This window comes from Neltuma alba, unplaced genomic scaffold, assembly GCF_004799145.2.
Source record: "Neltuma alba isolate B1F8T4 unplaced genomic scaffold, ASM479914v2 tig00005374_pilon, whole genome shotgun sequence".
In the NCBI taxonomy this organism is placed as follows: Eukaryota; Viridiplantae; Streptophyta; class Magnoliopsida; order Fabales; family Fabaceae; genus Neltuma; species Neltuma alba.
In genome coordinates, this window is record NW_021634084.1 from 26,445 (window position 1) to 43,608 (window position 17,164).

Sequence of the window (17,164 nt, forward strand, 5' to 3'; positions counted from 1 at the left end):
TAAAATTACTCTCAATAAAAGCCATTAGTTAAAAATTTTTTGTTTAGTCGGGGAAAATTATAATTAGAGATATTAAATGAACACAATAGTACAAAATGTCATATTATGAAATATATATATATATATATATATATATATAGATGGAGAAGATTTTTTTTATAATAACAAGCACTGGCGGGAGAATTTAGTATATTTGACATGATATTACTAGCTTTGGTTCTTAATATAAGACTCTGTTTAACTTTTATTTTGTTCTTAAATATAAGACCCCAATCCACTTTGTCTCTCATATTTATATGTTTTTTTTCCCAAAGTAACCCTTCCAACAATAATAGTTCTAGTCAATACACTTGATTAGTAAGGACATTTTAGGAAAGACAACACCTATTTAGGATAAATAACTAACTTAACTTACTTCCTTAATCTCTTTAAATTAGTCAACTGGCTCTTATAATTAGGACCGGAGGTAGTAGTACTAAATTCAGCATGATTGTATATTTGAAAAAAAAAACAAGGTTTCTGACTTAATTGAGAAAATAAGTTTCCGTTAGGGATATTGTTGTGTTGTGATAATCCTTGTCATGAATATTTAATCTAATCTCATCCAATCTATCTAATCTAAATTATGGGAGAAAAATCCGCAACAGATCCACCCATATTTAGCTCAATACGGTACATAGCCGAGGCTCATCCGAACAGTATCTTTTTGTACACGTAGCCGATTTGCTTCATAACCTTTTTGCGGTATCTGAATCGCAATCTTTTCCTCGTCCTCGTCCTCCTCCTCCTCCTATATATTTGATTTTCCCACTCTCGATGCGATCATCAGAAAATATCCTACGTTCAACTTTATTTCAATTCAATTTCAAAGCGAGACAATGATGACCGAACAAGAGAGTGGTGCAGTCTCATCTTCAAAGAAGAACTTGGTCTTCGCTTACTACGTTACCGGCCATGGCTTTGGCCATGCCACTCGTGTCGCCGAGGTGGTGCGACATCTAATTCTCGCCGGACATGATGTCTACGTGGTCAGCGGCGCTCCTGACTTTGTGTTCACCTCTGATATTCAATCGCCTCGTCTTTTTATTCGCAAGGTGCTTTTGGATTGTGGAGCCGTTCAAGCAGATGCATTGACCGTTGATCGCCTCGCTTCTTTGGAGAAGTACTCTGTAACAGCCGTCAAGGCTCGTGCTACAATCTTGGAAAAGGAAACACAGTGGCTAAAATCCATTAAAGCCGACTTAGTGGTCTCGGATGTAGTCCCTGTTGCATGTCGTGCCGCCGCAGACGCTGGAATTCGTTCTGTTTGTGTGACCAATTTTAGCTGGGACTTCATTTATGCAGAATACGTTATGGCTGCCGGGAATCATCATCGTTCAATAGTTTGGCAGATAGCAGAGGACTATTCTCATTGTGAATTCCTAATTCGTCTTCCAGGATATTGCCCAATGCCAGCTTTTCGTGATGTTATTGATGTGCCTCTGGTTGTAAGAAGGCTGCGCAAATCTCGAAAAGAGGTGAGGAAGGAACTTGGTATAGCAGATGATGTCAAAGTAGTCGTCCTCAACTTTGGTGGCCAGCCATCAGGATGGACGTTGAAGGAGGAGTTTTTACCTCCTGGATGGTTATGCCTGGTTTGTGGTGCTTCTGATAGCCAGGACCTTCCTCCAAATTTCAAAAAACTTGCCAAGAATGCATATACACCCGACATTATTGCAGCATCTGATTGTATGCTTGGAAAAATTGGATATGGGACTGCTAGTGAAGCTCTGGCATTCAAGTGTCCTTTTGTCTTTGTGCGGAGAGACTATTTCAATGAAGAACCTTTTCTGAGAAATATGCTTGAGCAATATCAAAGTGGTGTTGAAATGATTCGGAGGGATTTATTCACTGGTCATTGGAAGCCTTATCTTGAACGTGCAATGACTTTGAAACCATGCTATGAAGGTGGCATAAATGGTGGAGAGGTGGCAGCCCATATCCTGCAAGAAACAGCTTTCGGGAAAAAACATGCATTAGACAAACTTAGTGGTGCAAGAAGATTGCGTGACGCTATGGTTCTTGGGTATCAACTACAAAGGTCCCTTGGACGAGATATTGCAATTCCAGATTGGTATGTAACTGCTGAGAATCAACTTGGACACTCACCCGGCTCTTCGTTGGTGGATGATGAAAGCTCCATATTCAGCTCGCACAATGAGCATTTTGAAATTCTTCATGGAGATGTTCAAGGTCTTTCAGATACTGAGGCGTTTTTAAAGACCTTATCTGAATTGGACGAGAAACACATAACACGTGAGCGCAAGGCTGCTGCAAGCCTCTTCGACTTGGAGGAAGAAATTTTTGTCACAAGAGCTCCAGGAAGGTTAGACGTAATGGGTGGAATTGCTGATTATTCTGGAAGCCTTGTCCTGCAAATGCCAATAAGAGAAGCATGTCATGTTGCTCTGCAAAGAATCCATCCAAGTAAGCATAGATTGTGGAAGCACGCTCAAGCTAGACAAAATGCTAGAGCGGATAAACCAACTGCCGTTCTGCAAATTGTATCATTAGGCTCAGAATTAAGCAATCGAGGCCCAACCTTTGACATGGATTTGTCTGATTTTATGGATGGAGATAAGCCAATGTCGTATGAAAAAGCGAGGAAATTCTTTGCTCAAGATCCTTCCCAAAAGTGGGCAGCTTATATTGCTGGAGCAATAGTGGTATTGATGAATGAATTGGGCATACGTTTTGAAGATAGTATTAGCATGCTGGTGTCTTCTGCTGTCCCAGAAGGAAAAGGTGTTTCGTCTTCTGCAGCTGTGGAGGTTGCTAGTATGCATGCTATGGCAGTTTCTCATGGACTGATTATCAGCCCACGAGATCTGGCGTTGCTTTGCCAGAAGGTGGAAAATCACATTGTTGGAGCTCCATGTGGTGTCATGGATCAAATGGCTTCGGCATGTGGTGAAGCCAACAAGCTTCTTGCAATGATTTGCCAACCTGCAGAAATTGTTGGTCTAGTGGAAATTCCCAATCACATCCGGTTCTGGGGAATAGATTCTGGAATTAAACACAGTGTTGGAGGCGCAGACTATGGATCAGTCAGAATTGGTACCTTTATGGGTCGGAAAATGATAAAGTCCAAAGCTTCTGAGATATTAGCCAAGGCTCTTCCAAATGGGTTGAACCTTGACGAAGTAGAGAATGATGATATAGAACTGATAAACAAAGAAGCCTCTTTAGATTACTTATGCAATTTGCCACCTCACAGATACGAGGCTCTTTATGCTAAGAGCATCCCAGAGCACATAACTGGTGCAACATTCTTGGAGAAATTTGCTGATCATAGTGATCCTGTCACTTGCATTGATGAAAAGAGTACTTATGCGGTGAGAGCCCCAACAGTACACCCCATTTATGAAAACTCCCGTGTTAAGACATTTAAAGCACTACTAACCTCAGCAACTTCAACTGAAGATCAACTCTTAGCCCTTGGAGAACTGTTATATCAGTGCCATTACAGTTACAGTGCTTGTGGACTTGGATCTGATGGAACAGATAGGCTTGTACAATTGGTTCAGGACTTGCAACATAGTGCAGCATCTATGGTTGAAGGTGGCACATTGTGTGGAGCCAAGATCACTGGTGGGGGTTCTGGTGGAACGGTTTGTGTAATTGGAAGGAATTGTTCGAAAAGCAATCAACAAATTGTCGAGATTCAACAGAGATACAAGAAAGCCACTAGTTATTTGCCTTATATTTTTGAGGGTTCATCACCAGGTGCTTGTAACTTTGGGTACCTGAAAATTCGCCGTCGTGCTCCTTCAAATCGTTGCTGACCAAAGCCCTACAACCAAAACCTGGAAACAAATCCGAGTCATGAATCGAGTATGTACTCTCTATACGGATTGAGTCTTTGCATATTAACTTCTATGTATCAATGCGCACACGATCACATACCCACATATGAAGTGTATAAATATTTATAAATTAAATAAATGGCTATCCATTTATTATGAAATTATTTATATTTTCAGTTATAAAATTTAATAAAAAATTGGAATACATGGGTGAGCTACGACCTTGTTTTAATAATATAATTATAGTCTAATCACACAGAAAACAAATTCAAACTTAATTTAAATTAATACTATATTTACATGTTAAAGTAAATAGAAACTTATTTGTTATTTGAAGGAAATGGATCTCATATTTTTTTTAATATATAGAATAAATACACAGGAAAATGAAAAATATTATAAAAGTTTAGAAATGACAAATAACTAATTCTAATTTGGAAATGTGATGTCATTTGTTAATCTAGCAATTCGCCGTTAATTAAGAGCGAGAAGGTGGCATTTAAAAGAGTTAAGGGCTCTCTTTTTTTTTTTTTTAAGTGAAGGGGCAATATTATAAAATTATGAAAATTTAAAAATTTCATTTTGATATAATGGACTGATTTGAAATTATCAAAATCCGAATAATTGATTTGTTATTTCTAAATTTTCAGGATATTTTTAAAAAGTTTTTTCAAAATACAATAAAATAAATGTTATTAGGAAGTTAATAAAGAATTGATCGATTTTAATAAAACGAATTCGATGCCATTATGAAATCATTGTAAATTCAATACCCTCCCAGCATATTTACTCCATGGGGCTTTTTATCCTTTGTGAATTTTAAACATGTAAATTTAAATTTCACACAGGTATGAAGAAGACAATACTCAATACACAAATTTGAAATGATCATAATAAAAAAATAGAGATTAAAAAAGTATATTTTGGGATACTATCCATATTCAATTTGATTTGGTGTACTAGATTAATTTGGAAAAACTCTGCAAATTTTCAAATTTTCCTCCATGGGAAAACTTCAAAAAGGTCTTGCTACTTCTTTGATTGGTCTTTCTTTTTCCTATAATTAATCATTCATATTTTTTAATGACGTTTAATATATTTGGAAAAAAAAATGCAAATTTTTCAATTCCCCCAACAAGAGAAAGTCTTCTAGTAGTATTCTTATTTATGCAATTAGTCTTCCTATTTTTAAAATTGATGGTTCAACTTTCAAGTAAGCTCTTACTTTTTATAACTCCTCCCGTCCTTAACATATGACCTAATTGTTGAGTTAGTTTTGGTCCTAAATATAAGACCAATTTCTCATATTTATTAGTTTTCTCTAAATTACCCCTATGGATACTTCCCAACCATAATTAAATAGAATAGGGAGAGGAGGTATCAAAAAAGATGATTATGGTGTTTTTGGAAAAACATGTTACATTTCTTATAATTAACTAACTTACCTAACTTTTTTAATATAATCAAATTAGTTAAATGAGTCTTATATTAAAGATCAGAGGAGTACATAAATTGAAATCCCTCTGATTCTTAATATAAAATCTACTTTGTATTGTAATTTGTACTATAAAGTAGATCTTATATTAAAAAGAGGAAGAGTGTATAATTTTTAATCAATATAAGAATGTTGACAAGTACCTTAGGGCAATCCAAACGTGATAACATTGGTTTGGGTAAGCCATTGCAGAAGAAGGATGCTCATCAGCCTCACCTTCAGTGAAATGGAAATCCAGTCCCAAAAAAAAAAAAAAATTAAAAAGCGTCAAATGCAGACCAAGGCTGATTTTGTGAAACCATAACTAACTTTTTTCTAACAAGTCAAGAAGTTTTACATTCAACATGGAACCTTCCAACAGAAACTATTTTGAATGTAGATATAAAGTAAATTCTTTTAGAGGAAAGCAAGTTTCTTCCAATATAATACCTCCACTCACTAATATAAAATTCAGTTGACTAATTAAAAAAATTAAAGAAGTTATTAAACTTTTTAAAACTATTTATAGTTATAGTTTTTTTCTAAACCAGTTTGTCTATTTATAAATTGATATATAATCTAATGATTCACATAAGTATTTTACAGAGATCAAGTAAGATATGCTATAATTAAGTAATTTAGTAATTTTTTTTAATCCTTCCAAATCAGTCAACCATGTCTTACATTATGGAACGAAGATAGTATATAGAAAACCATTTTAAAACGTCAGAATAGAAGACAACTTGGTATTCTTTTCATGGAGGCGATTATTTAATTTAGTACTTCAACATCAACAACAAGCCTTATCTCATTAGATGGGATCGGCTACATGAATCGTATGATGTTATTGTTCTATCTCAATAATCAAGTTTTTAGATATGTTGTTGATCAAGAGTTCTTGTTCAGGTTGCCTAGATAAATCACACAATTATTTAGTAATCCAAATTAAGTAATATATCCATTGCATGACAAATTATTACCAGTTTAATCTCCAATTCATCATGGTAAGACCAATCGATTGTGAAGAAATATTTTTATTAGTCCAACGATTGATCCAGTTTTAACATTGCTGAATACAACGAAACCTACATTTACAGAGAGGAATGACAAAAATCCTCTAACTTTGCAATCCATCACAAAAGTGTTGTTCAATCCAATCTTCTCAACAAGTAGGCAACTTGAACTTGTTTTGTTAGAGGCATGATCCAATCACCATAAAGATCAACAACCAAGCTTTGTTTGATTTTGTAGACTGGTTCGGTGTCACAGTCTTTACTGTTTGTAAGCACCTCCATCCCATAAGTCTTGGTCTTCTCTTCTACTCTCATTTTTATTGCCTCTTTAACAACATGATATGTTAGCAGACCCATTAACTTATCTTTGAACTACTAAATCAAAGTTGATTCTATTAAAAACGTAGCTTGCACAAACATGCAAATTATGCCCCAAAGAAAAATTTAGAGTGATCTGCCAAATTGATCTTTTTGAATTGTTAAACCTACTTTAACCCCTAGAAAAAACCTAGAAACATAACTACCAATAGCAAAAAGTTCATGCTTTGATACCTCCCAATTGTGCAAGTTTTAAACAAAAAACATCACTCTCTTTTACATTATTTCTTAAGTTATGGTATAAGAATGATGTTAATGAAACTTAGCATTCACCGCAAATTTTCTGTAATGGATTCTCTTTGAGTGAGCCTACAGTCCCCAAAAAAAATCCAAAAACTTAGAACTAGAGTTTGCCCTAATGGATACTTGTTAACATCATTCTTATATCCACAAATTAATTGTATCAGCAACAGAATGCAATACCTATTCACATATTAATTAAACAAAAATCTCATGAAGATGGGTATCCATTACGGCAAACTTTCGTTCTAAGTTTCTAGATTTTTTTTTTGGGGCTGCAGACTCACTCAAAGAGAATCTATTACAAAAAATTTATGGTGGGGGCTAAGTTTCATTAACATCATTCTTATATCATAACTTATGAAATCATGTAAAAAAGAGTGATGCTTTTGTTTAATACTTGCACGATTGGGAGGTATCAAAGCATAAACTTGTTGCCATTGGTAGTTATGTTTGTTACAACCCATAACGCAACCCCAGAAAGGAACACCGAATTATCATTGCTCTAGAAAAGCAAATTAAGTCTACATATCAAAGCAGATAACAGGTCCCCTTTTTATAATGTTCACAGTGGGCTGTCTTAATAAACCTATTACACTATTAGACTTATAATAGAAATTTAAAACACATGTTCTTTACACTCTCCCAAGTTGGGGGCGAAACAAATCTACAGCACTTGACTTAACAAGCAGTCTACTTAACACTTCAGCTCCCACTACTTAGTAAGAATGTTAGCTTCCTGACTTGTAGAGCGTATGTGTTTCAGATTGATTAAACCATTTTGAAGCTTTTCCCTTACAAAATACCAATCAATCTCTATATGTTCTATTCATTCATAAAACACCGGATTTGCTACTATGTGCATTGCTGCTCTGCTGTCACAGAACACATCAATGGGTTCAGAGTAATTGATGCCAAGATCCTCCAGTAGGCCAACCATCCAAGCTATTTTAGCAATTGCAAAACCAAGCGTCCTATATTCTGCTTTAGCCAAGGAGCTGGAGATTGTGCTTTGTTTTTTGGTTTTTCGTATTACTAGAAAGTATGGAAAAAAAAAGTCTTGATTAGTATTTGAGGCTTAAAAAGTAAAAATATGATGAGAGTAATTTATAAGAAAAGTTTATTGAATTATGAGAATTTTGGCTAATTTGAAAAAATTATTCGAAACCAATGATTTTAATTACTTGAAGGCCTCAAGTAATTGGACAGAAGTAGAAAAAACATATTTTGGAGATTATAAAAGATTGTAAAATTATTCTCGATCCTTAAAAGTGAACAGTTCAACTTTAAAAAAATTTAAAGCCAAAATTTTCATAAATGGGGGTATTTGGAAAATCTTTAAAAGAAATATCTATAGGTTAAATTTTGGTCCGAGAAAAATTAGAAATTTTTTTTCATAGTAAAAGAGAGCTAGTGAAGGACAAGAGTGAATTTACAGAATCAAAAAATATCAGAAAATAATTGGTCAAAGATACGATGGAATTAAATAAATTGATATTTCCCTTTTAGTTGTACAAACCCTAAGGATACTTTTACCTAGTTATTATCATTATTTGAAGTCATATATGATAAGAGAGGGAGTGTAACAGTAAGATAAGGATATTAGAACACATGTCTGTACTATTGGTAAAGTCAAAACCTGAAAAAGTACCCAATACGATGCAATATTGCAAAATTGATGGAGGACCGGGGTTTATTTTTGGACGAACTTTTCCCATTTTCTTTCCATTTTGGCACCATTTTTCATGAGGGGATAGTATTAAAATTTTAGCGCTTGTCAAAGGGCAAATTGGAAAGGAAATTGTCATGGAATTTTGGCATTTGTGAAAGGGCAAAATTAGAAAGGAGTTGTCTTGAATTTCAAGACCACATGGAGCATGGAAATAGAGACACATTGCAATAGTAATTTTCTTCAACTTTGAGGGCAAAATAAGGTCTTTGAACTTACATGGATGCTTAGAAAATATAACACATAACCATTGTAATTTTGTGCAAGATGGATGGCAAAGTATTAAGGATGAACTTAAAGAGGCATTATAAATACCCCCTCCCTCCATTCACATGAAAATTTTGGCCAACCTAAGGAGGAGAAGGGTGAAATTTTTGCTCTAGAAAAAAAAAAAAAAAGAGAGAAAGAAGAAGAAGAAGAGCAAGAGAACTCAAGTGGATTCAAGCTTCCATATAAGGTAAGGCTATGGACTTTGATAGAGTTTGTATGGCCATATATATTGTTGAGTTTAAATATGGTTTTGATGGTGAATAGGAGCTAGCAACTTGAAGTCCTTATGCTGTCCAAATTTAATTTAAGCATGCCATGAATGATTTGATGATAATAAAGGGATTAAGAGCTAGGAAAAAGGCTTAAATCCTGTTTTATTGCATGGTTTATAAAAGATTTTAGGATTGATTTCTTGGAGCTTGGTATTCGGCCATATAGGGTTCTTAGGGTTAGAGTTTGATTCATGTTAATTTGATGCTTCAAATGAGTTTATAAGGTAAAACTGTGTAAGACTATGTTGAGAAAAGGTGTTTGGGAGCATTAAAATTGAAAATGAAAATTTTGAACTACAAACCCTATACATTCAGTTAAGTCAAGATGGATGGGAAGGAGTTGGATTTTGATTATTCCAAGCTCAAATATAGATTCTACACGCAAAATTAGGATGCCCCTAAGAACTATGTTAAGAAAGATGACACTAAAACTCTACAAATCAAAGATAAAGGTTAAGGGCTTAACTTGAGTTATTGAAGTCGTTTTGAATTGATACTTAGAATGCTTCTGTTATATGATGAATAGGAGTTGAGCATTGGCAAGAAGGACTTCCAATCCAAGGGAGGAGAAGCAAGAATCAAGATTTAGAACAACGTAATAAGAACATATAACTTTAATGTTAACTTGCATTGGTTTTGTTATGTGTTCTATACCATGATATGGTTAAACTATTAATGATGATGATGATATGTGCTAAACTCTTTCCATTTGATGTCTTCACAATATGGATGAATAAATTTTCACAATCAATATAGTTGCTTGAGTTGTTAATGATAAATGTGTCTCGCAGGTTTACATTAACTAGTTTTGTTATGTTTTTTTGACATGAAGACCATAACCTTCTATGTCTACATTAATTAGTTTTGTTATGTTTTTGACATGAAGACCATAACCTTCTATGTCCTTGATTGTTGCTGGAGATTACAAAAAGAGAAAGAAGAGGCAATGAGGAAGGATGAGTAGCCACATGAGACAAAAAAAAGAAAAAGGACAAAAAGAAAAGCCATTTTGACCCCTAACAAATGACGGCTAAAGAGAAACTTTTGTAAATCGAAATGACATGAATTGTTTGTATGTCACAATAAACACCAACATTTAGTTTGGTATTAGATGCATTCAACTGTATATTTTTTTTCCAATGATTTGTGAAATTGGTATAATTTCATATATATATAAAAGCTATAAATTAAAGTTGGCTATAAACTCATATGCTATATTATGATGTATAATCAGTTGTCACTATCTATACCTTTAATTGTCAATATACTTTTTATCAATTGTTACTCATGACACTATCACCTGTCAATTTATGTGCCAATATGAGTTTGAAAAAAATATGATTTTAAATTACATAATGTCATACGACATCACATAATTTCATCAATTCCTCTAAACTAATATATTTTGGTTATAATGTGATATACACTTGTTATTAAAAATCAACAATCACTTATATAAAATTATAAAATTACTTATTATTAATGATATTTTCACTTGTGAATGGTAGCACTATGACTTGTCAATAACATTATTATGACTTGTCAATTTATATACTCATGAATTTATTTAAGCTTTGAAAAAATGTCATCTTATTAACGTAAATTTCAATAATACATTTTGGTTATAATGTAATATAAGATGATATAGTATTTCTGTTTTAAATGAAATATAATTGCATTGCAAATTTGAATCAATATTCCTTACGTCAATTGTTAATCTATGCATCTTGACTTGTTAATAGTGCCATTGTAACTTGGCAATTTTCCTGTTGAAATATGTGATTTTGAGAATTGTTTGCTTTTTGTTTCAAGGATATACACAATATAAAAATGATAGGATATGGACACCACAATAATTATTGTAAACAAAATTCAATATGTAAGGATCAAATAGTCCTCATTGTAAACTGCATCAAATAAAGTAACTTAGGCCCGGAAAAAAAAAAAAACTCCCGTATCTGTCTGAACATTATATAACCTAAAATCACATTTTTTCAAACTTATATTAGGAGATAAATTTACAAGTGATATTACAACCATTGACAAGCCAAGTGACAACCATTAACAATTGAATGTATCATTCATGAGGGCAGCCATTAACAATTGAATGTGTCATTAATGAGGGCAGCCATTAACAATTGAATGTGTCATTAATAATAGTTGATTTCATAATTTTATATTAATGATAATTGACTGTTAATAACGATTCTATACCACATTATAACCAAAATTATTAGTTTAGAAAAATTGATGATATTATATGAAGTCGTATGACATTATGTAACTTAAAATCACATTTTTCCAAACTTATATTAACACATAAATTGACAATAGATAGTACATGAGTGACAAGTGAAGAAGGGTGTATTGATATTAAAGGATGTAGATGATGACAATTTATTGTGCATCAGAATAACATATGACCAACTTTCCTTTATATCTCACACATGTAACTATACTAATTTCACAACCTATTAAAAAGAACATACAATTGCATGTATCCAATATCAAAGTAACTATTGATGTGCATTATGACATTTACAAAAACTTTTTGTCACTTCTATTTATAAAAAAAATTCTCTCATCATTTGTTTGGGTTCAAAATGGCTTTTCTTTTTTCTTCTTTTGCCTCATGTGGCTGCCAGCCTGCCACATTTCTTTATTACCTCTTCTTCCTTCTTTTGTAACCTCCTACATCAAGTTAAGGGCATAGAAGGTCATGGTTTTTGTGTCAAAAACAAAATCAAACTAGTTAACGTTAGGGGTGTTCAATTTGTCCCGTCCCGGTCGTCCCGTCCCGATTCCGGTGAGTTCGGGACGGAACGGGACGGGACAAAAAAAATTTCAGGACGGGACAAGTACGGGACGGGACGGGACAGTGACCGGGACGGGACGGGACGTGGGACAGGGTTGTCCCGTCCCGTCCCGTCCCGTCCCGGGATATTTTTTTTTAAAAAAAATTATTTATTAATAATTATTATTAGATTATTCAATTTACTTATTAATAATAATAATTATTTTATAGTGATTTTTAACTCTTAAGTTGTAATATTATCTCAACAATATCTCCTTCCTCAATAAAATAATTCATAAAGCCATTATATAGTGTTTTTTTTATCGTATTTTTTTTTACAGTATTATTTTACACCTTTTTTATACTATATAATTGAGTTTTTTACATAATATTTTTTATAATGTTTTTATCTTTAGAAGCCTAACAAAAAATAAGCATTGTAACATAAAAAAATTTCATATAAAAAATTATAATTTTTTTTTTTTAAAAAAAAGGGGGAGGGGAACGGGACGTCCCGTCCCGTCCCGGTTCCATCGGGACCGGGACAAAACCGGGACGGGACAGGACACGGGACTAAAACCCTGTCCCGTCCCTGTTCACCGGGACAGGTCTGTCCCGGTCCCGTCCCGTCCCGTGAGCACCCCTAGTTAACGTAAACCTGCATGACACAGTTATCATTAACAACTCAAGCAACTATATTGATAAATATCACGGCCTATATTGACAGCAAATTCTTTTATTTTGCAATAAGGGTTTTTACTCACACCAATCATCATCTTTTTCATCAATCCCATTGAATCATGCGTAAATAGAGTAAGCCCACCCTCAACCTATTCACAGTTCACCCAGAAACAAAGCATCATAATCATCGCATCCATCCATCATAAAACCTAAATTTAAATGACGAACACACACAAAAACAAAAACGCAAGTGATTTTTACCAACGGTTGATGCGAGTGGAGTGTGTGAGATTTTTATATGGGCACAAGGAAGGAACATGATGAAGTTTGGGTTCGTTTTTTCTCTTGCTTTTTGCTAATATAGTGCCAATTTTTAGTACAAAATAGATAAACTTTTATCAACTTTAGTTATATCTTATTAGAGGCTGAGATATCTTTTCATACTTTACCAAATTATATTTAGGTTTTTTTGGGGTTTTAGATTCATTACCAAATTTTCTCATGCCTTTTTATAGTATTTTGTCTTCCATAGGATCTTCATGTCATTTTCCCTTAAATTTTTAATGTATAAAAATTTTATTAAATAAATTAAAAAAATTATGAATTCAAAGAATAAAGTTAACTAAGTTGCTGTATTTTGAAATTGAGATCTGTTAAAGATTCTTTCACTTCAAGCCTTGGAGGTCCGTGTTCAGGGGCAGTGGGCCCCACCGCCCAACTCCTGTGCATACCTAACCTAACCCTCTGATAGGTATCCTCACCAACCCCGCCCGCCCATGGGGCGGCGGCGCCCAAGTCCTGAATCTTCATTCGCTCGCTCTGTCTATGTGTTTGTGTGTGTGTATATACATATATCAGGTTAAGTGTTACTTAATTTAACTCGGTTCTTCTTCCTTTTCTGGTATTCTCTGGTTTCAATTCGTTCACCTTCCCCTTCGTTCTTTCAAATGGAGGCCAAGCTCTTGAGACCCACGCCCTCTGCTCCTTCCCTTTTCTCTACTTCGAAAGCCAATTACGCTTTTGACTTCCCAAGACACAACACTTCCTTCCTTGTTAACCCCGCTACCAATTTTGGTGGAAAACGCTTTATTTCTCTGAAGGCATTTGCGGTTTCGGCTGGGTAAGCACACTGTTTCACGGGTTCTTGCAATTATTTGCTGTATTCTATCATGGGGCTTAACTCTCCAGCTTGTTGTTATTCTCTCTTTAGCCCATTTGTACACCTGCTTATAAGGTGCCATGGCTTATGATTTTCGTGTAATTTGCTGTGGTTATGGTAATCTGACTCATAGGGCATGTTCTTAGACGCTTATTATTTAGCATGAGCACATTTTCTTTCTTTTACAATCGTGTCTGGTGGTACGATTGCTGTTTTGTTTTGTTTTGTTTTGTTCTTTCCCTTTGTAAGCTAAGAATTATTATTGTTTCTTTCGCCTCTTCAAGATTCATCATCATCTGCCCGTCACATTCCTGATCATCACGGGTTCACCGATCTTAGCTTATTTTATACTCGGTTTGTTGATTCTTGAATCTTCAAGAAGCACGGTGAAAAAAACTTTAAATTATTTTAATAATTTTTTCACCCATCTTCAAGGTTTACATTACATGCTTATTGTTCATTTCGAGGATGACAATGTTTGTGGTTACTATTTCTCTTTTTAAGTTTAAAATTAGTTAATTGCTTTTATGCAGATCAACGCCAGCAAAGAAAAGAATTGATGTAAGTGAAAATTTGACTCTAGATCATATACGGCGTTCTTTAATTCGTCAAGAGGATAGCATAATTTTTAGCCTTTTGGAGCGAGCGCAATATTGCTATAATTCAGATACATATGATCCTGACGCCATCTTCATTGATGGATTCCGCGGATCTTTGGTTCAATACATATTGAAGGAAACTGAGAAGCTTCATGCTCAAGTATGAAACTGAAACATACTGAGTTTTTTTTTTTTTTAATATTTTTTTTTTTTTATTGACCGGGTTTCCATTTCACTGAAGGTGGGTAGATACAAGAGCCCGGATGAGCATCCATTTTTCCCTGATGGCTTACCTGAACCAATGTTACCACCTTTGCATTACCCTAAGGTATTGATAAATATCCTTATACTGATTAGAAAACACATATCAATTTAGTCACTAAGAAGTAGGAGCTTACTGAGGCTGTCTAGTTTTTATTGTCCATGTTCATTCTAATTCACACTGTTATTTTTCTGGGTTCATTGTAAAGGGTCCATTCTATAGGATCCACAGTCAGTTTTTCAGTATCGACGGCCAAGTTTATGAACTTCTTCCCCACAATTCTTTCTTTCAATCCACCTCCTTTCCTTTCCCTTTATCTCTTCTTTGTTCTGTTGTCCAACATCAAGTATGCATTCACAATAATTAAGATTGTTCCCCTAATGAAGATTCTGGTTTTTTATCGAACTGTTTTCTTGCTCGGACAGAATTGTGATTTTTCTTTTGGGCAAAAATAGGGCCTAAAAGTCTGATAGACTCTGTTGCAGTTTTCATGAGGTTGTAACATGGGAGTTGTGGTTTATGCTATTAGACATTTCAGTTTGCTTCCCAGAACACATCAAAAGCGTGAAAAATCAATCTACGTACCATTTTCACTGTTACTGCTCGACTTTGGAAAATCTATTGCTGTCAGAAGTTGCTGTGGTGTCCTCAATAAACATTTAGCATATTATTTTACATATTTAATTAAATTAGTGAATGGCTACTGGAAAGATTGTGAGTTTTTTATGTGTTACATTGTGTTCTTTTGCTAAATCTTTTATGTGCTAGCTGTCCTTATGAGATTTTTGTTTGATTAATATGTGAATAGGTATTGCATCCTGTTGCTGATACGATTAATATAAATGATAGAGTATGGAAAGTATACTTTACAGATCTCATCCCACGGCTAGTCACAGAAGGAGATGATGGTAATTGTGGATCTACTGCTGTTTGTGATACAATGTGCTTGCAGGTATGCATTTTAATTAATTCCTTTTCTTTTCCAATTCTGTTGAAACACTCTAGAGGTTCTATGTCATTTATGTTTCCAAAGTTTATTCATGTGGTATTATTTATCCAACTTGGATAGTTGTTCTTCATTTCTAGCTCATTTCCCTTGATTGGTGAATGATTTTGTAAATTTACAGTATGACCTCTTCTCAGTAACATAATATCACTTACCTATAAAGAAGAATAAGTAAGGCTGCTTCCTCAATTGAACAAGATTCCTGTGGTGAAGTTTTCATTTATCAGTTATACTTAATTTTATACTATCTCCGGTTCTTAATATAAGAGCTAGTTAACTAATTTGATTAAATTAAAGAAGTTTGTTAATTAATTATTTGTAATAAATAGGTGTTGTCTTTCTTAAAATAAATAGATATTGTCTTTCTCAATCAATGTCAATAACATATACAAACTGTTGCAAGTTTGTGTAGTTGACATTTGGCATGCATCTTTTGGATAAGTTTTGCCATTGTCATTCCTTGACAAGTTTTGAGGCTACATTAACAAATAGTGGTCAGTTCCATAGCTTGGCAAACTCTGGTTCTCAGTTTCTGGATTTTTTTTTTTTTTTTTGGGGGGGGGGGGAACTGCAGGCTCTCTCAAAGAGAATACATTATGGAAAATTTGTGGCGGAGGCTAAGTTTCAAGCCGCTCCAGATGAATATAAAAAGGCTATTATAGCGCAGGTACGAATACTCATGAGAAACTGGTCATACTTCCATGAATGCCTCGTTATCATTCATATTGAGTTAGTATAACTCTGATGCTAGTGGTATTTCTGCTTGAAACACTAATCATGTTCGATTGTGCAGGACAAAGATCAGCTGATGGGTCTGCTAACATTTTCTGATGTTGAAGAGACAATAAAAAGGAGAGTAGAAGAGAAGACCAAGACTTATGGGATGGAGGTGCCTCTAAACAGTAAAGGGCATGACACCGAACCAGTCTACAAAATCAAACCAAGCTTGGTTGCTGATCTTTATGGTGATTGGATCATGCCTCTGACAAAGGAAGTTCAGGTTGCCTACTTGTTGAGAAGATTGGACTGAACAGCACTTGTGTGATGGATTGCAGAGAGGATATTCGTCGTTCCTCTATGTAAATGAAGGTTCCCTTGTATTCAACATTGTTAAAGCTGGATCAATCGTTGGGCCAGTAAAAATATTTCTTCCCAATTGATTGCTCTTACCATAGTGGAATGGGAGATGGAACTGGTGATAATTCAATATGTTTCAACCCTAAATTTCATACAAATATTCATATATGAAGTGTTTTGTGCACTGGTTACACTAAGGTAGCTTTGAAAAGGTGATAGAGATGGTAGAGAAAATGAGCAATTGATGACCTTTGTGTGCTCACTGCTCACGCCATTATTTTTGTGCTGTAATGACCTCTACTGCCTTCACCACTTTTATTAATATTATTGATATAGATTATAGATATATTACCAACACTAATGCA

General features: G+C 34.3%; 2 protein-coding genes across 2 annotated transcripts; both read left to right on the forward strand.

The window, feature by feature from the left end:
* Positions 1 to 517: 517 nt before the first annotated feature.
* On the forward strand, positions 518 to 3,956 carry LOC114747589 (L-arabinokinase-like). Its single transcript, XM_028935937.1, has one exon. The coding sequence runs from the start codon at positions 879 to 881 to the stop codon at positions 3,822 to 3,824; it is 2,946 nt and encodes a 981-aa protein (XP_028791770.1). The 5' UTR covers positions 518 to 878; the 3' UTR covers positions 3,825 to 3,956.
* A 9,614-nt stretch (positions 3,957 to 13,570) lies between these two features.
* Positions 13,571 to 16,996, forward strand: LOC114747590 (chorismate mutase 1, chloroplastic). The gene is made up of 6 exons (XM_028935938.1): positions 13,571 to 13,816; positions 14,389 to 14,614; positions 14,696 to 14,782; positions 15,525 to 15,668; positions 16,297 to 16,389; positions 16,516 to 16,996. Exons 1-6 carry the CDS (start codon positions 13,644 to 13,646, stop codon positions 16,750 to 16,752), a joined length of 960 nt encoding a protein of 319 aa, XP_028791771.1. The 5' UTR covers positions 13,571 to 13,643; the 3' UTR covers positions 16,753 to 16,996.
* The last annotated feature ends 168 nt before the right edge of the window (positions 16,997 to 17,164 follow it).

What these genes read in the sequence shown, in the direction of transcription:
- LOC114747589 (XM_028935937.1), top strand. Translation starts at nt 879, where the DNA reads ATGATGACCGAACAAGAGAGTGGTGCAGTCTCATCTTCAAAGAAGAAC.
- LOC114747590 (XM_028935938.1), top strand. Translation starts at nt 13,644, where the DNA reads ATGGAGGCCAAGCTCTTGAGACCCACGCCCTCTGCTCCTTCCCTTTTC. An exon ending in GCATTTGCGGTTTCGGCTGG is followed by an intron (nt 13,817 to 14,388) that starts GTAAGCACACTG and finishes GCTTTTATGCAG; the next exon opens with ATCAACGCCAGCAAAGAAAA. An exon ending in AAAAGGCTATTATAGCGCAG is followed by an intron (nt 16,390 to 16,515) that starts GTACGAATACTC and finishes TCGATTGTGCAG; the next exon opens with GACAAAGATCAGCTGATGGG.